The sequence below is a fragment of the Pagrus pagrus genome, assembly GCF_965226575.1.
Source record: "Pagrus pagrus genome assembly, chromosome: 13".
Classification (NCBI taxonomy): domain Eukaryota; kingdom Metazoa; phylum Chordata; class Actinopteri; order Spariformes; family Sparidae; genus Pagrus; species Pagrus pagrus.
Window position 1 is genome coordinate 3,749,154 of NC_140197.1, and position 20,965 is coordinate 3,770,118.

The window sequence follows — 20,965 nt, forward strand, 5'->3', positions numbered from 1 at the left end:
TTTTGGCACATTTGGCTACATTTCTTGCTGTGTTGTTGACACCAGCTATAGATCAGAGGAAGATTAAAAGAGTCTGTTTCTCTAACAGAAAGCAACAATTACAAATATCATTAACATAAGAATTACAAACATGGACAGAATCTCTGGTGTGGGTTCAATTTGTCAATTTGAAAGGTATTTTTCAACTTTAGAAAGTAGCAGTTTGTCATAAAACTAATGAAAAATAAGACTGAGATACTACTTAATTAGAAAAACTAGGTTTTAAAATATTCACGAAAAAGAGATATTCCACTAAATTACAATAAAAACTGGTGTGTCTCATCCAACCAGTATAGGAAGACATTTCTACATTGATTTTGAGTCAATGGGTCAAATGACCTGGAAGCTATTGAAAAAATCGGCCGATGTTTTCATGAAAATATAAATATTCATGAAGAAATTCTGAAGAAAAAAAAAATCCAATAAAAACAGGTGTACCCAAGAGTTGCATAAGTAAATTGTAGAGCAGAAGTGACTTACTCTCCTTTCACGTAACTGTAGCTGTCAGTTTGGCCAGACTTGTTGTGATTTTCACCTTTTTTGATACCTTTTCTTTGCCGAGGTGACGATGTTTATCGAGCTAGACAATGTCGTCCACTGAGCAGAATTAAATGATATGTTACTGTCTTTATGAGTTTATGACAAACTGTGACTTTTTTTTCTTTTAAAATGTCAAACATCGTATTTGTAATTCATGACACAATTCAAATGGGATCAAAAAAATGATTTGTGTGTCACTGCTGTAATGACCGACTAGTGTATTTTGTATATAGTGTGTTTTTTTCTGAAATAAAGTCCCAAGGCAGTCACTGGAAGGGGAGGGACTTCATTTCGTTTCATCATTTCATTTCATGTTTGCTTGACGTTTTGGAGCTGATATGGCCACACAGTGTGCCCTGTACTGACCAGTTGCCTTTAAACCATTAAACAGCCAGTGGAACCAAAGCCCCAGTGATTTATTGGTGATAGAATCTAAAATTATTGTTAAGATGCACAATAATAACAAATCTCTGTCTCTCTCTCTCTGCAGGTGGGATCAGCTGCAGGTGTTGGTTTTAATGTGAACATAGCGTGGACCGGAGGAGTAGAGCCACCTATGGGTGACGTGGAGTACCTGACTGCCTTTAGGTAAGTATGATTATTACTGGATCCTCCGTTTTGAAAATATAAAAAGTATAACAGTATACTTTAGTATATAACTACAGTATATAACAGTGACAGAGGGACGCCAAGGCTTAAAGAAAACAACATGGTGTAAAATGGTGTGTGTTTGTGTGTGTGTGTGTGTGTGTGTGTGGGTGTGTGTAGGAGTGTAGTGATGCCCATCGCCCAGCAGTTCAGTCCAGATGTGGTCCTGGTGTCGGCAGGCTTCGACGCAGTGGAGGGTCACCAGTCGCCTCTGGGAGGATACAACGTCTCAGCAAAGTGTGAGTACTGCACTTGTTACCATGGTGACCCGACCGAATACAGTTTTTGAACCCTATCTAGCTGACATAATGGACGAATGGTTTCAATGAGCGTTTCCTGGGTGTGATTGGTGTGTTGGCAGGTTTCGGGCAGCTTACACAGCTGCTGATGGGTCTGGCGGGTGGGCGTGTTGTTATGGCACTGGAGGGCGGTCATGACCTGACCGCCATCTGTGACGCATCAGAGGCCTGTGTGTCTGCACTTCTTGGAGACCCGGTGAGAGAAATTCATACTTTTATTTGGGGTTCCTAGTAGAATAGGTTTACATACTTTAATATTCAAAAGACTGACTATAGCAGGTCTGACTATATCTGAGCCTTTCTTACCCCCAGGTGTGCGTAATTATAGGTCAGCAACTTCTTTTTAAAACACAAAAATGTGAAATTATCCGTTACCTTATCGGTATCGGCCATGAAAGGCGAGTAATTATCAGTTATCAGTATGGGCTGAAAAAAATCCATATAGTGCATCCCTGCTTTCTCTTTCAAGAGTTTGGCAGAAACCTGTGGTAATGACTTTAAGAGCCCTACCACTTTTTGCTTCATTCTGTTTCAACTGTCGTAACGTCTGCTTGCTATTGCCAGCAACAGAGCGGTGTAGTTTGTAGTCCTAAAACCTGGAAATTGGTTAACATTTTTGCACATCTGGTTCCCTCGTCTCAAAGTCTGTGAGTCTTTTGATTGGTTTTCAGTAAATGCCTAAAATAAGGTCTGTGGTTACCACAGGCTTATGATATTTACACATTTTGTTCTATGCCATAAAATAGATCATTAAATTTCCCACAATTGAATTACAAAGCACTTACGTGGGCAGTTGCTAACAGGCTGCTTAATGAGACTTCAGAAGTTGTCACGGACATTAAACATCATCACACCGAAGATGGAGACTTTAGTCAAAATCTATTCCAACTCTAACTTTACACCTTGTAGATTTACATGTATCAATTTACAGAAAACGTGTACAGTAACTGTGTAGTAAGACGCTTAGTGGTAGTTGCGACTAAGATTAGCTTTTTACTTTTAGCGATTTCATTTATGCCTAGAAAATCACAAAAGTGGTGTTCATCTGTGAAGATTCTCTTGCTGAACAAAACATGTAAGTATCATAAACTTGTGTTAGCGACAGAGCATATTTTCGCCAAAATTCAAAAAACCTGACACTACAGCATCCATCCCAGATGTCAGGTTGAACAGATCTTTAATCCAACATTATTGTAATATAGGGCTGGGCAATATATTGATATTATCCCATTAGCAAGATAACAAGACTGTATATCATGCAACTAAATCTCCATTCATGAGCACACAGTTTGATGGCCACAGACACCCTCTGTTCTGATATCATACGGTTATACATGTGCACATTCCAACGCAATCTGACAAGTCACCATGACTGTGTGGGGAAACTGCATTGTTGCCACTATAGTGATAAGAGTTTGTCAGACTGCTGTGGAGCCTCTCCACTGTCCTTTAGCTCTGGTATTTGCTGAAAAGCAGCTGATCACAAACAGCAGATGTCAACTAACAAACGTGACAAACTGCAACTCGGGTCAGATCGGGAGTCCATAACAGCTCTTCCATGTTGTTGAGAAAGTGGAATAACTGGAGATAAAGCAAAACATGTTTATATGTATGGATAAACTTGTTGATCGAGAAACACTTCCAGAAAGTAACTCCCACGAAACTACAAACATTTTTTTTGTTGCTTCCAATCATCATGCTAAGCTGGGCTAAACATGTCATGACCAGCTCCATACTTGAAACACAGGAGACTGATGTTGACCTTCTCACGTCACTCTTAAAGGTGACAGTGAGTAAGTGATTTTCTCAAAGTGTTGAATCATTCCTTTAAACTCAGCAGATCAACACAAACAAATAAGACAGAAGGTCAAGAAGCCTCTGGTCAAGGTGTTTTAGTCCTCACTGAAAGCATTGTGTTTGCTCAATGTATTTTAGTTGATCTCATGCATTTCTATTTACACTCTCTGTCTCTGTCAGTGTGACTCTGTGTTTCAGTGGCCTCAGGAGAAACCATGTCCGAAAGCCTGGGCCTCACTAGAAAGAGTAATAGAGATCCAGCGTAAGAAACACACACACACACACACACAGAGCAAATATACTCCGTGATGAGAAGCTTCAAGATGTCTTCAATCCTTGCGTATCTTTCTCTTTTTTCCCTTCAGATACACACTGGCCCTGTCTCCAGAGTTTGTCCCAGACGAGCGGCCACTCGCTATTGGATGGCCCTCTGGCGGCCAAGGGCCAATCGGAGGACGAAGCAGAAACAGTCAGCGCCATGGCCTCCCTTAGTGTTGACGTTGAGCAGCCAGCTAGCATTCCTGACAACACGGAAACCAGCAGGTCAGCGGTTCACTGTGGTAGCTTCATACCTGTAGCACCCAATAATATAATAATTTACCAATAATTAAATAAAATTTGCACAGAGGGGGAGAGAGAATTATGATTTTAAAAGTTACTAGTAGATGACATGGTGTAATGTATACTTAAGTAACAGTTAAATTACAGACTTGAGGTACACCCATCACTGATAACTAACTGTAAAGCAACATCATGTAACTATGATCACAAGTCACGAATACAAGCTAAGGCCAAATCTGTTTAGCTACACCACTGTTTAGTATTTGTGTCACAAGGTGTAACATTTTGATTCATTGTGACGTATGCTGTTAAATGTGACGTTTGTCTGTGCACTGTCTGCAGGTCCACCGAGGAGCCGATGGAAGAGGAGCCTGTGTTGTAGGAGGAGCTTAAAGCAAGATCCACACAAAACTCCACATTCACCTCCTTCTGGCACCCCCGCTTCCTCTTCCTTTTCCTCTTCCTCTGCAGAGTGTGCGTCGGTACACGCACACACAGAGTGGAATGGTGCTGTTGTGGAGTACTCCGATTGGCTGAGGAAAACGGTGTGGAGGCAGAAGAAGGCGGGGCCTGTGAAAAGCACGGAGACATCTCTTTCCTATTGGTTTATCAACCTAAGGAGGAGCAGACGACTTGTTAGCCTCTCCATGGAAACCAGAGGAGGAGAGAGTCAACGAGGAGACACATCTTGTGACCTGTATACTTTACCACCTGTACACAGCACCACTGAATTTTTCCCTTCCTTCGCCGAATCACGCTTCTGTCTTTCTATTTAGTCCTTACTCCTCTGTGTCCACAGGGGACCATGACTGTGGAAAACCTGAATTTGTCAGACAGCGAGCAGACGACTTGTCTTCTTGTCTGTCAGAGAGACACGCTGAGCGAACATGGGGTTGGCTGTCAGAGGAGGAATAACTTGTTTTAAAATGAGCAGAGAAGGAGGAGGAACTAGGTGCCTTTTTTTAAAAAAACAAACCGTCCAATCAGTAACCACAAAAACACCACCGCCGCAGCACCTCAGCAAAACCAACCAGCCAATCAGGACTGAAGAAACACATCGATGCACACACACACACATATACTGCTGTTGTTTCGGTTAATTTTTGAGTCTTTGTTTCTTCATCTGGATGCCTTAATTTGTTCTTATCTCACTATTTAGCAACCTTGAGAGAGACGGTGAGAGAGAGAGAATCATGACCGTTAATACAAATATATATTCAGAAATGTGTTTAAACTGAGAAGAATTGCATTTGCTTTTCAAATCGTACAATATTCATACCAGGTATTCCCGACAGACTGAAAATAAGCCTCTAAAGCCATCATTACACACTAGATGTCCCCAGTAAAAATCGTTGAATATTAATATTACGTTAATAGTAATATTCAATCTGACTTTTATGGGATCTGGTGAGTGTCTCAGGATCAGGCCTGCTAAGCGTCACTTCAGACCACCCTTCAGCTCCTTTCTCTCTCTTTCTCTCATTGTGGTTGAGAGTCGTTTGACCTGAGCCCCGTCCCTTCTTCTTTAAAGGGGATTGTTGGATTGTGGCACGTTTTTGAAAACACCACAACGACCACCACGTCCCTCTTATTTCTTTTTTATTATTATTATTATTGTAATATTTCCTGTTTGGTGTAAATACTGTCTCCTGTCTTGTTGCCCACGGTTACGTCACAGCAGACTCAGTGTGGTCTCTTTTCTATATCTGTACATACATATATGTATAAAAACACAAAATACTTTCTCTTTTGTATAAAAAAGAAAAACTAATATTCTATATAAATATATATAAATATATATATGTAAACAGTGTTTTATCCAATCAGATTGGATTCATGAATATATACTATTTGGAGATTTGATGTTTTAAAGGTTTGGCTGTTTAACAGGAAGTAAGCACACGGTCTGATGTCATCAGACTGACACCTGTTTGTTTGTTTGTTTGTTTGTTTGTTTACAGAGGGTGGCTGGATAGTTATTGTCACAGTAGTTGTTGTTGTTGAAGGTGAACAGCAAGCTCCATTTCCTTTGGCAGGACCAAGCAGGCAGCGCTGCCCTCCACATTCAAACAGCAGCAACTACAGAAAAGGACATGTAAGGTCAAAGGTCACGACTGGGTAAATAGCTTGGTCCAGTGATGATATATTTTTGTAGTCCAACGGGGAGTTGTGCTGCATTTCAGTCAATGTCGGAGGTCAATTTTTCTGGAACGCAGCATTGGCTAGCCCCCTCCGTTGCTCATGTCATTCATTAGCCCTGACTGTCATAATGCATATCAAAGTTGATTCACCAGATGCTGTAACAGGCACATTAAAGTCACTGACAGTGTTTAAGATACAAACTCAACAGATGGTCACTAATCTTCTTATTAATGTATAAGATGAGGAAAAATGTCAGGCATGTTGTAAAGTAACAAAATATATGACCATGACCATGACCATAATATATATATATACATACATATATATATACATATATATATATATATATATGACCATAAAATGTTGCTTACATTAAACCCAATACCAACCATATAAAACAAAGAGGACACAGGAAGTCACAGTGTTTTCAGTGTTGGAGCACAAGAGAGGACAGGAGATGTCAGGGAGCTGAAAGAGTCATGAGTCACTTAAAGCCACTTTCAATTCAACTTCCAAAAATATTTCAGTAGTAGCTGCCATGAACTGTCATTATATTTGCCATGGGAACAAAGTACCTCAGAATCTTGCCCAATTCATCTCATTTGAGGAGTTAAATTTGGCTTTACTCCAGGAATAACAAGCTAGTGTTGGGCTGCAAATCATTTACCACAGTATAATGTTGGCAGTTAACATTTCTAGAAACCACTGATACGTTCACATTTGTACGTGGTTAGGCTGCATACTGTACTGAAATTTCAACAAAATGTGTCATCATGTTTACATTTATACTAAATGTCTGAAGTGGAGTTACAGTCGAGAAGGCTGACAAGCCAGTGACCACTGTTCAAGACTGTGTTTGAGACTTTCAGCAACTGTAAGTGTGAAACCAGGGTTTTAAAAATGACCTCTGAACATCTCCAGCCGTGTTTGTGGTGACCAAAACGGGTATTTTGAAGCCAAAACATGATCTTTTCCGAACCCTAACCAAGTGGTTTTAGTGCCTAAAACTAACCAGAGTATAAGCACAGTGTTGTCAGAGGATAGAATTGAAAACTGAACCTAAAGAAACAAAAACTTTGCAACAAAAAAATTGAAAGGTTTTAACATATCAGTGGTTTTGCAGAAACATACATTGTCAACATTTAGTCTGGCAGTTGGGCTGAGCAAAAAAATGTTTGCATGCAGCATGTGTATTGTTTGAAAAAGTGTACAGAAGTTACTGAATTTGAAGTTTAAAGGAGAATACCTTTCATGATCAGGGTACGTTGGGTCTTTTTGTTAACGTCTTAGTTTGCACCAGACATATCCCCACATTTAAGTTGCAAAGAAGATTACCTACCATCCGATTGGTTCATATTTTCAACATTGTAGCGGTAACAAATTTAATGATACTCTCGGCAACCACCATACATACGTAGTACGCTCTTCCTGGATCAGGGCTAATGGACCACTTGGTGACTAAAATGGCGATTCAGGACTAGGTCATCTCAGATCTCACAAGTAAGCACTGCTCACACTAAGTGGTGGGATACATCAGTTTAGTCACAAGCTAACAATCGGCTACCTTATGAGAGAATTTGAGGTTATATTGCGCTTGTGCCATTTTGAAAAATCAACTTCTTAAGATTAATACTTATGCTTCACCAACCAAGTAAAAAAAAACTATTTTTAAAGAAAACTACAGTTCAGGTAATTATATTAGATCTTTTACTTGAAAACTGTAGAGAAACTTTGTGGCTTTAGAAAAGGACTATTCCGACAAATGATGGTACAGATCTCCAACTGCAGTTAAATGTTGAACACGGTTGAAGACTTTTTTTAATATTAGAACTCGTAAAAGCTTTAAAAATGGATGAAAGAGCTGTTTGTTAAACCAAAACTCCATACACACCCATTTCATTGTGGCAAACAGGTAACTACAGTAAGGCTTTCATGAAAATGAGGCCACCTCCAACCTCCAAACTTTTCAAAAACGGACTAATCATGTCAGTCAATCATGTCACGGAGATGTAAGCCATACTATTTGCCACCTCTCTGATCATTTAAGACGGCCATCGGACACAAAGCTTCAGAACTGGACCATTCTATTATCCACATCTATAGAAACTCAGAGACACTTTGGAGTCACTCAGTAAGCTGACTCTGCCGGACACAATCTTCAACCTCACTCGAGTCCATTTCTCTGGACCCTCTGTGGTGTAGCGAGTGTTGTAGCTCACACTGCTACCTCTGGGGTCCCATCTGTTTAAAGCAATATAACACTAATAGGGAGACAGCAGTGACTGGAACAGAGAGGAAGAGGACAGCAATGTCCAGCTTTAGCATTGCCATGGTATCGCAGCAGATAGTGTCATAGCTTACATCATTTGTGAAGCTTCCTGTAGTGCTCTTTATGTGTATTATCTGTCAGGTGGAATGGACGGAGTACTGATTGATCAACAGATTGGTTTATTGAGCTGTGTTTCCAGGCGGTTCAGTGTAGTCTCTCTGTACCAATGTAAACACTAAGGCTAGTTTGTCCATTAAACCAGTAGTCCGTAACAGCAGCGCCTCTGGTTAGGGAGGTAGGGAGGTAGAGGGGTGGAACTGGACAAATTGGTAACTCAAAATGTCCAAAACAGATAAAAATTAGCTGTCCAACATGGCAGCTGTTGAAGTCTGAGCTTGACTGAAGTTCATGCAGGCCCAAAGGAACAAAACATAGCGCTGTGGTGGGACAAGCAAGCGGCAACAACCACATGTAAGAAGACTGTCAATTAAACAATATCTACCCCACTTTAAAACGCCTTAATTATATTAGCAACTTTTTTCTTTTTTTTAAATTAACACCAACAAGTCATGAATTCAGATTGTCTGTTGAAGAATCTGGTGTTTCAGCCTTATTTGTCTTTGTAGTTTTGGATATCATTCCCATAAGTAACTAGAACACTCAGTAGAGCGATACCTCCACCAAGGCCCAGCAGTCCCGATTTTGTGCTCACTCATAGATACCAGCCACCAAAATACACCTGATCAAGATCTATGTACTACTCCCTGAGGAATTAACGAATTAACGAAAATATTGAAAAATGCCCCATCTCACAATGTTAAAGGAAATGAGAAAAGGTTCCTGGATCTGTCCCTTAATCCAGATCTGCACAAAATGTAATGGGGTCTGTTCTGGACCGAGACCCATCCTCCTTCCAAGTTTTGTGGAAATCTGTTCAGCAGCTTTTGTGTAATCCTGCCGACAAACCAACCAACCAACAAACCTTGGCGGAGGTGATGAGAACACTGTATTCACCAAGTTAAACGGCAAAGACTAGAAGTTGTTTTTTATTAAAGTTTGATTGGGCAAGAAACGCCAGCAGTCAGACACTTACTAACCACCAGTGTACTTGCCACAGCTGCGCGCCAAGACTTTTCCTGTATAAAGACAATTAATCATGCACGCTCACCTAATATTTAACTGTCAGATTATGTGGTTTAGATCAGCTGTTCCCAATCCTTTTTTGGGGCTTGATACCTTTTAAAGAGAAGGTATGTCTACTCACAACCTTTCATTGATTGAATTTGGGTGTCTTGAGTCTCTACATGTCTAAAACAATCAGGTATTTCACAATTAAAAGTAAAGATAGGAGAGAAAAATTGGAAAACATTTACGAGATACCTTGTTTGGTGGGTCGGGTGTGCAGAACCGAGAAAGTCAGACAGGATCAGAATTTTTAATCAAGCTTCTTCACACCTTTTGTGTGCAAACAACTAGAATGTCTTTGTGGAAAGATTGCTCGTCTTGGTGTCTTTCCATCCTACATTTTTATGCACGTTTTCAACTTGGACATCACAAAACCTCTGTGGACACAAACGTGGAGTCCAAACATCACCAAAAAGTTTTTATGCTTGGCTGAGGTGGGAAATGTTGGTGTATCGTTTAAAACAAAATGCAGTGTTGCAGCTGAAGAAACTAAAATAACAGCGACATAACAACATTTCTAGAAACGTACTCTACATTTGAAAGGAAAATTAACTTAACACTACTGGCTTTTTACCCTGCTTTCAAGCCTTGGTGGATCAGCTGTAATTACTTTCCCCTTTTGTATCCCGTTGTTCAAACAAATTATCTTTCAACATACCCCGGCCTTTCATTGTGGTGATGACAGCCAAAACTACAAAAACAAGACCATAACTGTAACAAACAGAATTTTCTTTTAAGTCAGGTTGGTTGCTGCTTGGTCTTGTGCTGCTGAAAGAGGCCACACACGAGCACTAATTGCAGAATAAACTCTCAAGAGGTTGTTTTCAGTTCAGCACAGTTCTGGTTAGGGTTAGTTTGGAGGAGCCCATATAGTTGTCGGGTTCTGGTAATGAGTCCTGATGAAAATATGGGGCACCAGTAGAGTTTCTTAAAACTGTAACGATCAGTAGGCGAATTGAGGGGAGACTGGGGGGGGGATGCCACGCCCCTCGATAGCAAAATTATCAAACATGCATCCTGATACGACACAGCCTGACATCCCTCCAGTAGAAGAGAGAGCGGAGGGACAGAGGGGTTGTTTAATCGAATGCTTGACTGATTGATCCTTTATCTGACTGAGGTTTGTGAGAGTTTGAATCAATAGCCCCGACCATGACTGTGAAATCAAAAGAACCAAAAGAGTCAGTTTGTTAGTCGTGGGTAAATTAAAACACACCGGGTCCATCCCCCCCTGTTAAATATTAACAAACAGTCTCCTGCACGCAATACAATACTTCCAGTGCTGAGTGGTTTGTGTGGTCAGAGTGATGAAACCTCTCCAGTCCAGAGGCTCCACAGCTTTACTGTTGCTACCACCCACACACACACACACACACACACACTCTAAGGCGAAACGCACACTTTCAAACTCAGACACACACAGACTATTTTGCTACATGAGTTAATACTGTATATTTCTTGATATGTTTGATACTGTGGTGTACATGTAGTGTCCTGCTATGATGCGGTGTGGGGGGGGAGGCGGGGTATCTTTGGACTTTTGGGTGGGACGGAGGAGGTTCAGTATCGGTGCGACTGTCACCTCCTCTCTCTCTCTTTTACCTCTTTGTGTTTTTGTGGGGGGAGACGTTCTCTGTTATTCTCTCTCTCGTCTGGCTCGTGACTGAAAAATTGGAAAAAAGCGCAGATTTGTTGGAACTGATCACAAGCACATTCCTGACTCCTCTCCGTCTGTGCTGTCGTTTGAATCCAGATTCTTTCTTGTTGCGACAATTCGACATGTGTCTAGTTCTTGCTGACTCACATGTATATATAAAGTGCATATATGTGTACACATGTGCAATACACGCTATTCGAGCAATCTATTACTGTGACTATTATTGATGATGATACTTGTCCCTTCTTGGAAGTTTCAGCCCATTTTTTTTCTTCTCGTCCTGATTTCCTGTTGATGAATTGTGTTGCAGGAGCTTAAAAAGGGAAGAAGGTGACTCTTGTGATTGTTCACAATCAGTTTCATTTCAGGGGTTTGTAGACATTTTAATGAAGCCCTTTTTTTTATTACTCTCACTGTAATGTTGTGACGTTGATCCTGATTATCTGTTTCTTTGTTGTTTTTTTTAAGTGGGCCTGTTGTTAAACTTGTCTGGAAACTCAATAAAGCAATTCACCGACTTCCTGTGGCATTTCTCAATACTCCAAACAGAGCCAGGCTGGCTGTTTCCCCCTTCTCCAGCCTTTATGCTAAGTTAAGTTAGCCGGATGCATAAATATGGAGCAATATAATTTATATTAATTATTATAACATTAATATTTATAGAAACATTTGTATTGATCGTTTCATTTGGGCAAGAAAGTGAAGAAAATGTTTCTCAAAATGTCCCAAATGTCTCCAAATTGTAGAATACCACCAAAGATAGAGGCAACAATTTGTCTTTGCCTCATTAGCGGTGAGAAACGTCATGTCTTCCAGCCATTTTGCGATTGTCTTTAAAAAAAATTGCAAAGAGAGACAGAGGAGTGTGTTAAATGAGCAGCATCCAGGTCAGCTGAAGGTTCTCACACCAACTGTTTTGGACTAAATATTTGGACAAGCTTAACTTTCAAAAGTACATTTTAAAATAAGAATTGTCAGGTTTATGTAAACGGGACTGTAGACAAGACAAGTCTCCCAAAAGCACCCCTTGTTTTAATTTGATCTCATCAATGGGATTTTTCATGCTTTTTATATGTGGAAACAGACAACTTTCTACCACTAGTGTTTCTGAGTGCAGTTGTTGTTGGCGCAACTGTCACTCAGACAACTGGATCGTTTCCTTTAACAACAACAACAACACATGACAAGTTCACTCATTCATTTAGTCTCTGATGAGGACATGAAATCAGTAATAAATGGGTCCATTGCATTGTGCAATCCATATTGCCCTTGTCAGTTTAACCAGTTTACATGTTCTGCAGGTTTGATTCCCCAACATGAACAATTGATCAATTCAATTGGTAGAAAATTAATTGGCAACTACTGTATATATTCAGGATTTTTTGCCATTTATTTGAAATGCTAAAGAGGCAGGAAAGCATGACAGAAAGGGAATGACATTAAGCAAAGGGCCCATGCCGGAATCGGAATCAAGACACAACGGTATGGACTCACCCTTAGTGCATGTTGCACACTCTACTAGGTAAACTACTCAGGCACTGATTAATTCGTTTTCTTAAAGCAATACTGCCAAAACAAAAAACTGGTTCCAGCTTCTTAAACGTAAACATTTGATTGTCTTCTTCTTACAATAGATTTTGAGACTGTTGATTTAACACGTTTGTTTGTCATCTTGTGCTCTGGGAAACTTTGATGGTCATTTTTCCAACTGTTTTTTAACATATGGACCAAAAGATTATCTGATTTTTAACACAACCAACTACAGTCTAAATCTGGCTGTAAGGAATCACTGGTGTCAGGTAACTGTTTGTCACATACAAGAACTTTCATTTTCACCAAAGTGCCACTGGATTAGAGCGCCATCGATACTAGTTCAAACACTGTTAGTACATTAGAAACCTTATTTTGTACAAAAGGCTCATCAAAAGAATACACAGTATTTCACCTCAGAGAGCGCCTCAGTACTCAGCTGCAGAGGGAGACTCGCTGATTCATTGGCTTCTAATGACAGTTTTACAAACAAGGCCACCGTTGTCTGAAAGTTTGCAGTCTGTAACTCCACACATGTAGGATCTGAACTTGAAAGTGTCATCATCTGATGTGCGGTCTAGCTCTCCGGCGAGTAGATCTTGATGAGGTGTTGCAGCTCAGTGGGGTAGCTGGTGAGCGGGCAGCGCCGGTTGGCTTTCACGTATGTGTAGATGCAGCGGTAACAAAAGACGAAGCCGGAGGTGGACAGCACTGTGGCGTTTGTGCGAAGCCTCCGGCACAGCGGGCATTTCATGCGGTCGGAACTGAGCTGAGTGTCTTTGTCTTCATTGGACGAGATGGGCGAAGAGTCCTGGCCACTGTGCTCCTGCTGCAGATGGACAGGGGGAGGAGGAGCAGGCAGGGAGGTAAGAGTTTTCACAGTGCTCTGGTTGTCTGAGGAGTACCACCACTCAAGGAACTGCAGGAAAAAGACGCCCATAGACAGTGACGTGGACAGGGACAAGGCCACGCCCCTAGCTCCTTGTGACATCAACCACCACGCTCTCTGCACCAGGCTGCAAATAAAGAACAATACATTGTGGGTGGAGGATATAACATCTTTGTCTGACACTGGACCGAGTGCAAGAACACTTTCATATTATTTATCTGAACTTCGGTTCATTTCTCCGTTACAAGCACTGCTGTTCGGAAAATACTAAATCTTTACTGCTGCCGATTATTAGATTTGATCATTAGCATAATTAACAACCCAATTAACACCAGAAACAGCCACATCCCACACATTGCTTAATAGGCAGATTTTCACCACAAATCTCCAAAACCATTTGATTCAGTTCTTAATGTAATCAATATTTTTAACCGTGCACTAGGTTAGAGGGTTCCTTGCACAATTTACAGCATTAGTTCTCTCTGAATCTGTTGTAACTTAAATATCCCTATCTGAATCGACATTGAATTGAATCAAATCAGAAATTAGTGACAATAACCGACTTTAGTAGGTGATGTCCCACTGTCAGGTGTTAAAACAAAGGACAACGACCTGTGTAAGTAACCCAGAGGCAGCTGTCACACTGGGAGAACATTCCTACAACTACTCAGGTGTAGAAGTTGCCAAAAATGTACAAATAAATTCAGAAAACCTCTCAAAGCTCTCGGTAAATTGGCAGCAATGATACAGTGCATTCAGAAAGCCGCTGTCTCTGAGCTCTGCAGGCAGAATTTACCACAGGTGGAGTGAAGGTGGAGAAACACCTCGGAGATGATCAAGAGAAAAGGGAGGCGCCTGAGCTAAATTTCAAGTGTCATAGCAAAGGGTCTGAATACTTATGTCAATGTGATATTTCAGTTTTTCCTTTTTAATGCATTTGCAAAAATGTCTAAAATTCTGTTCCCACTTTGTCATTATGGTGTATTGAGTGTAGACTGATGAGGGGAAAAAATGAATGTAAACGATTTTAGCATAAGGCTGCAACATAACAAAATGTGAAAAAAGTGACGGGGTCTGAACACTTTCTGAATGCACTGTAGATGATGTGCTGTAGAGAAAATTTGTTTTGCTTTAAGTTTACTTTAGTTTTATTTTAATTGATTTCAGTATTATTTCTAATCACTTTCTCTGCCCATGATGTCTCATTTTCCATGTACATCCAAGCTGAATGAGTCTGCACATCACACACAGAAAACCAGAAAACTGGTTTGTTAATTCCTTTTTGCTTCCTTCCAGGCAGTCACTGGTTTCAGTTAATTCCGTACAGTGTAAAAATCAACTGGCAGTCCAATGTTTTGAGCATTTATTCCTTTTCGGAACCAAACAGTTTTTTGTTCTTTTGCACTGATTCAGGCCTCTCAGGCGGGCTTTGCTTTCAAGTTACATAGAATTCTCGTATCGAATTCAGATTCTTATTGGAAGACCTGGGGAGGGGGAAATCACTGCTGCCTGTGAGACCTGTGAGAAGTATTTCTCCATTTGTACCCAGAACTGTAACAACTCAAACACTAAAAACACACTCGGTAAGATGTACCTCCCCTCAGCTGGGTTGCCAGTTCTGCCGCTCTTCAGCTCCATGTGTCTGATATCTTGAGCATTAAGTCGTGCCAGTCTGACCCTGGCCAACCACAGCAGAGGATTGTGGGTCCTGGCGACTCCGAAGACAAAGAGCAGCTGCTGACAGAAGACCCAGGCCTGCCATGCTGAGCTGACGTAGGGATACGCTGCCATTGCCGCTCTGTACAGCCTCTGGCCCCTAGTTTGTGCCAGCCGGATAGAGAAGTCCTCCTCATCCCTCTGTCGAACCAGCTTTGCCTCCAGCTTGGCCCGCAGGTAGGGCACCAGGCACAGAAGAAGAAGAGAGCGCCAGTGTGACTTCCTGTGTAGCCCCAGGAGCCCTGGAAGTCTTCGCCCTGCCGTGACCCTCTTCAGGCCGTAGAAGTTCTCAGAGAATGAGGCGCTGCAGTGAGACAGGAAGTGGTTCTGGAGGAGGAGGTCCAGCAGCAGGTAGAGCTCTTCAAAGCTTCGCCACAGGAAGCCAAAACGGGACGGGTTGGACTCAGCCAGAACCTGAGAAGGTCAACAGAGCTGAGGTTGAAGTTTATTTATAGAGCACAGTTAAGAGTTGCACTATTAATCAAACAATGAGTATCAGTTTTTTTTTTCAGGTGTGATCTCATTTTAGTGAGTCAACGATTCTGCAGTGTTTGTGTCAGCAGGGAGATCATCAAAACAAACGCAGCTTATTTCTCCCTAAGCCTACATGTGCCTTCACCCACTGTCTACAAACTGTGCACAGCAAGACTGTTGAAAGGGATGCATGACATATGTCGGATCGATACATTATCGGCTGGATATAATGAAAAATGTACTTTATCGGCAGATAGTAAAACTATAGCCGATAATACAAAGTCAATCTGCTTTAGTTGACTTAACAAATGCAGCATCACACAGTAGGTGGCAGTACGCACTTTTAAAGTTGCTTTGCCAGCAGCCAATAACCTGTGTAGACCACAGGTCGTTGCTGGTGTGGACGTTGTTTTTCAGGTTGAGAAGAAGACAACACGATTGTAACTTGCGACAGCTATGAATATTCATCCTCTAATTATTAATCATCCATCAAGCCTTTCTAAACCTCAAGTGTGCATAAACTGCAGGTCAGGGAAAAATGTAAACTATTGGTTATCTTATCGGTATCGGCCATGAGAGGCAGGTAATTATCGGTTATCACACTGACAAGATTTACAGTATTTCTCTTTTTAAAAAAGGTAGCCTCACCTTGACAGCGTGTCTCAGCGCTGGTCTGACCGCCTCCATCAGAGACTCCTGCGCCACAACCTCAAAGATGGACGGCTGCTCATTCCCAGCGGTGGAGGTCAGGTGGGCTCCGGCCTCAGCCATGGCTGTTTCACAATCACAACACAAAGACTTTTTACTTTACAGCACAAGAGGACAAACAGTGAAATACCCTGGAGAAATGTAGATTACTGCGTTGACCCCAGACCTGTCAAACGCTTTAATGTGCAAAATTTGTGCAGTCGCCCTTTAAATACAATATACAGTTGGTATACATCTGTTTGATTGATAGATAGCATAATGTTCCCCAGTTTTACATTTGCTTGCATGTATTTTTAAGTGTATTGTGTATTAATATGCTATTTAAAACATGGTCTTGAGGTTGTATTTCTTCAGATGAGATTACCCAGCCCATCATTAAATGATGAGTTTATTAAAAGAAGATGTCAGACCGTACGCAGACAGTAATATAGTAACGTAATATATTACTTTATACACTCATACATAATACATAATAATACTTAATATATTTGCATTATGAAATTAACTTGCCCAACACTGTTTCCATCGAGTTTTTAGATTAAATTATTATTAACAAGCACAGGTGGGACTTTAATGCTGCCATGTGTTCAAACGCACAACAACATACCTTCCTCTGTTAGCTGTTAGCTGTACAGTTGAGTTAGCAGCAGTCCGTCGCTGGTGTTTCCTGTCGTCTCCTCAGGCTGCGTGAACGTCACATACTCGTGTAAACCAGCACAAACACACACACTGCTAACATGCTGTTTCTCTTCTGTTACTGAACACTCGCCGTGCCACACAGACAGTACACAGTCCATGACAACCACCACTTCCGCATTCATACGTTTTGGTTTATTTTTAAAACGTCATGAGGTCATGACGCAGTGTAGGGCCACGTATTCCGGTTGTCACTAGCAGGCGAGCACTAAACCGGAAGTACACACCAATTGGGTTCGAACCGGAAGATGGAAAGTGGGCGGGGCTACATAAGGTGTTTGCTTGTTTGTAAATACAACTTTGCTTGTGAAGTTTGCAGACTTTACTTTCAAACAACCGATTGCAGGTGACATGCTTGATACCTGTTTAAATGCTGTAGAGAATATTGCAAAACTTGCAAAAAGTTTGACTGTGAAACTGGAATGTTTGGTTTTGCTTACAGTCTCTATTTTACTACCTGTACAAAAGGATAGCTAGCAAAACATCTTCATGGTTGAATGTAACAGGACCTGTAGTGCTGTATTTCAAAATGACCAAAACTCTCTTTAAAAATAAAGCGCTTTAATCAGTCAGCTGGCCGATGACAGGGCTCTGTTTCTTACACGTGCTTCCCAGGTTTCAGTGGCAGTCAGCACTATCCAGTCCTTCTCCAAGGTTTCTGGGCTCTCTCAATCTTAATACGTGTGAATTATTACCAGTGAATAACTGTATCGTGACTTGGGTTTGTAATATTCCCATGAGACACTGTGTTACATATCTTTGGGTGTATATTACTAAAGAAAGGAAATCCAGACGAAATCTACACTTCACTCAAATCATTGAAAAGAACCAAAAGGTTCTGAACCACTGGCTACAAAGAGACCCATCTCTGAAGGGCAGAGTTCTGCTCACTGAGGCGGGAGGTATGCCTCGTCCCACCTGTGCTGTCACTATACGTCGCTAAATCAATATGTACATCTGCTGACAGAATGCTCAGGCGGCACGTGTGCCACATCCCCCATGATGAGCCTCACAAGTCCCTCCATACCTGATAATCTTTACAGGAAATTTATGTAACTCAGCCTCCACTTCATGGTGACTTAATGACCCATGTGCACCTCATGTAAACCTGTTAACTTTATGACAGACTCATGTAAAATTGTGCAAACAGAAATACACTTTGGGTGTGGGTGTATCCAAAAAAGTCTTAGTGCTTACATTTTTTAAACATAAATGTACACTAGGTGGTTTGGTGGTGGTGATGCTTAAACGTTTTACATGTTACATGGCTTCACAAGGGAATTTGTATGGGTTCAACATGGGTAATTAGCTGGGTAGATGTGGTACCACATTTCAAAAATTATTTCCACATGTGCTCTATATGATGCAACATGTAATAACATGTTTCCCACGTTACCTCACGTTGGTGTTTTTTCTGTAAGGGCTCGTTCTAGCTTCATATTTACTTCATTTATCAGCAAGAAAAGGACAGGGTGTCTGCACAGGAGGCGTTCCAGCTGGGTTTTTGGTTGTGTGACATGCGTTCTGAAGGAATATCCATGGACCTCATGTACAGCTCTCTACACAGACTCTTTCACATACTTAGTATTTAGTTTATTTCTCATACCCTCCTTTAATTCACTCCTCTCACACATGCTCACTCATAACTGCCTGTCATTATCTGGGGCTGTCAATTGATATCAGCTGCTCAACCGGGCATATCTATCCAATCGCACAGTGACACACCTTGACTGTTAACCTCATCTTCATCATCGTGCTACTGTTTTTTTAAATATGATTGTCTCTCTGCCATAGTTCATTCATGTTGCTGTTTAGCGTGCGCCCTCCACCCCCCCATCACCACCCAGTCTTCACTGAGCCACCTCAGCTCAGTCCTCACACCACCCAGTGTTCGCAGATTCACCAGCTCTAACCTTTGATCAGCCTGTCTGTCTGTCTGTCTGTCTGTCTGTCTGAGAAGAGTCATCAGCGACAACCACCACCAGTGTCTGGACTTGTGTCTTGGGATTGTTCTTGCTGCTGCTCAGGGCAGATGGCCTTCAATCACAAACTCTTAATGTAGAGTCTAAGTGCCAAACCCCTTTTGTTGCTTTGATAAATGGAATAATAAATAGGTGCATCTACTTATTTTACATGATATATTTTTAATTAATCGACATTACTTTGTAGGAATTTGTTTTTACCTTGACATTAATGAAGTTTTTTTTTGTAAATTCTTGTCAAAAAAGCCAATTTATACTGACGATGATTGCATTTTTAAGGGCAGCAAAACATCCAAGGGGGTGGATACTTTTTATAGGCACTGTACATTTAAAAAAGTGCCTGTCAGTCTCTAATTTCTCTCTGACTGGTTCCGTTTGTTTGCACCAGCACCAGCATTAATATAAAAAACAAAAGCACTTAATCACTCTCCACTAAACTTACTGCTTGTGAAGTGAACCTCATATATTTAGATCTTTTTCTAAACCCAACCTTAAAGCAGATCATTATAATTAGCTTCCAATACACTAGGGTGCATCATGTAGTGTAAGTATGAGTATCTCTGTATTTGAACAGTTTGTTTGCTGCTTGTTTGTTTGTGTTTGTGTGTGTGTGTGTGTGTGTGTGTGTGTGTGTGTGTGTGTGTGTGTGTGTGTGTGTATTCGCTCTGCATGTGCTAGACTTTGTACCCAGTAACTGAAGCTTGAACGTACACTGTTGATTTCCAGCGACAGCAAATCTCCTGTGGCTTTTAATTTTTACAGCAGTTTGTGTGGCTGTTTCCAGTCACTCTGGACGCTGAGATGGGAATAAACTGCAGTACTTCTCCAGAGACCATAGACTGTCTGTACGACACTGCCAGGTATGTAAAAAGCCAGGAAACTGATTGTGAGCCAGCTGAGTCATGATATAAGTTTTTCAAATTTGACCATATCAGTCCAACCCAGAATGCTGTAACTCTCCAGCCATGCAGGCCTGGTTCCTGATGCCTCACTGGATGCCTCACTGGCCTCTCTGCTGTCCTTGAACTCCTCTTGGGCTCTGGAGCAGCAGTACTCCGCTTTGCAGAGCAGTATGACCCAGCAGCAGAAGTCTGCCTTCAACCATGACCTCCACACCCTCTTTGGAGGAAACACCACGGTCAGATCATTTGGTTGTCATCCATCAAGTGTCACTATCCTTATTGTTATGACCTTGAAGACAGTCTTAGCAGGCAGAAACACAAGTTATACAGGTTTTCAACTGCTCCGTACAGGATGTTTGGTTTGGTATGCAACCTCCTCTCTTCTGTATGCCCTGTGACCCAAACAATTACTGCCAGCATAGTCTATTTATGTCTCTGTACTTGCACGATCACAAATGAAGGGGGTAAGTGGAGATACTAGCATTGGCTTCATTTTACCTGCCTTTAAATTACTAATTTAAAATTAAGTGTAATTTTCTCTGTGTGTGTCTGTGTGTTTGTGTTGATCCTGTAGGTGAGTTATGGGGGAGTGGGTGTAATTGCACTTGCCCTCTCAGTCTTGTTTGAGATGCTAGCCCATCACCAGACCACTAGGTTGGGCTCCTGGAGCACCGAGGTCCACCCCCCACCTCCGGACCCAATACGCAGAATGTTCGGGGCTGACGCGGGGTCGAACATCAGCTCCATTGCCAGCATGTTTCTCAAACAGGTAGCTGGTTTTGAGATGTAATCCAGTAATCATAGCAATCATCATGTGTGTCTACAATGTTGCTGAGGTGAAGAACTATTTAGACATGATGGATCAAGTCTTGTATTGTACTCAGCCGTATGCAACGCAATACAATATAATTTGTCATGAACTATATGTCTG

General features: G+C 41.4%; 2 protein-coding genes across 4 annotated transcripts in view; one reads left to right on the forward strand and one right to left on the reverse strand.

Moving 5' to 3' along the window:
• Positions 1-11,655, forward strand: part of hdac5 (histone deacetylase 5) — an 87,368-nt gene extending 75,713 nt beyond the window's left edge. For all 3 annotated transcript variants that reach the window (XM_084372311.1, XM_084372310.1, XM_084372309.1), the window contains 6 exons: positions 1,070-1,167; positions 1,348-1,466; positions 1,589-1,722; positions 3,504-3,585; positions 3,689-3,866; positions 4,227-11,655. In XM_084372311.1, the coding sequence (XP_084228437.1) occupies positions 1,070-1,167; positions 1,348-1,466; positions 1,589-1,722; positions 3,504-3,585; positions 3,689-3,866; positions 4,227-4,266 (651 nt within the window). In that variant the 3' untranslated portion in view covers positions 4,267-11,655. The remainder of the gene's footprint in view (positions 1-1,069; positions 1,168-1,347; positions 1,467-1,588; positions 1,723-3,503; positions 3,586-3,688; positions 3,867-4,226) is intronic.
• Positions 11,656-12,504: 849 nt separating this feature from the next.
• On the reverse strand, positions 12,505-17,263 carry pex12 (peroxisomal biogenesis factor 12). The gene is made up of 4 exons (XM_084371015.1): positions 17,062-17,263; positions 16,395-16,519; positions 15,151-15,686; positions 12,505-13,683 (listed from the first exon to the last, which is right to left on the reverse strand). The coding sequence occupies exons 2-4, from the start codon at positions 16,515-16,517 to the stop codon at positions 13,245-13,247; spliced, it is 1,098 nt and encodes a 365-aa protein (XP_084227141.1). The 5' UTR covers positions 16,518-16,519; positions 17,062-17,263; the 3' UTR covers positions 12,505-13,244.
• Between the last annotated feature and the right edge of the window lie 3,702 nt (positions 17,264-20,965).

What these genes read in the sequence shown, in the direction of transcription:
- pex12 (XM_084371015.1), bottom strand. Translation starts at nt 16,517, where the DNA reads ATGGCTGAGGCCGGAGCCCACCTGACCTCCACCGCTGGGAATGAGCAG. An exon ending in CGCTGAGACACGCTGTCAAG is followed by an intron (nt 15,687 to 16,394) that starts GTGAGGCTACCT and finishes TGACCTTCTCAG; the next exon opens with GTTCTGGCTGAGTCCAACCC. An exon ending in GGCAACCCAGCTGAGGGGAG is followed by an intron (nt 13,684 to 15,150) that starts GTACATCTTACC and finishes CTTTATTTGCAG; the next exon opens with CCTGGTGCAGAGAGCGTGGT.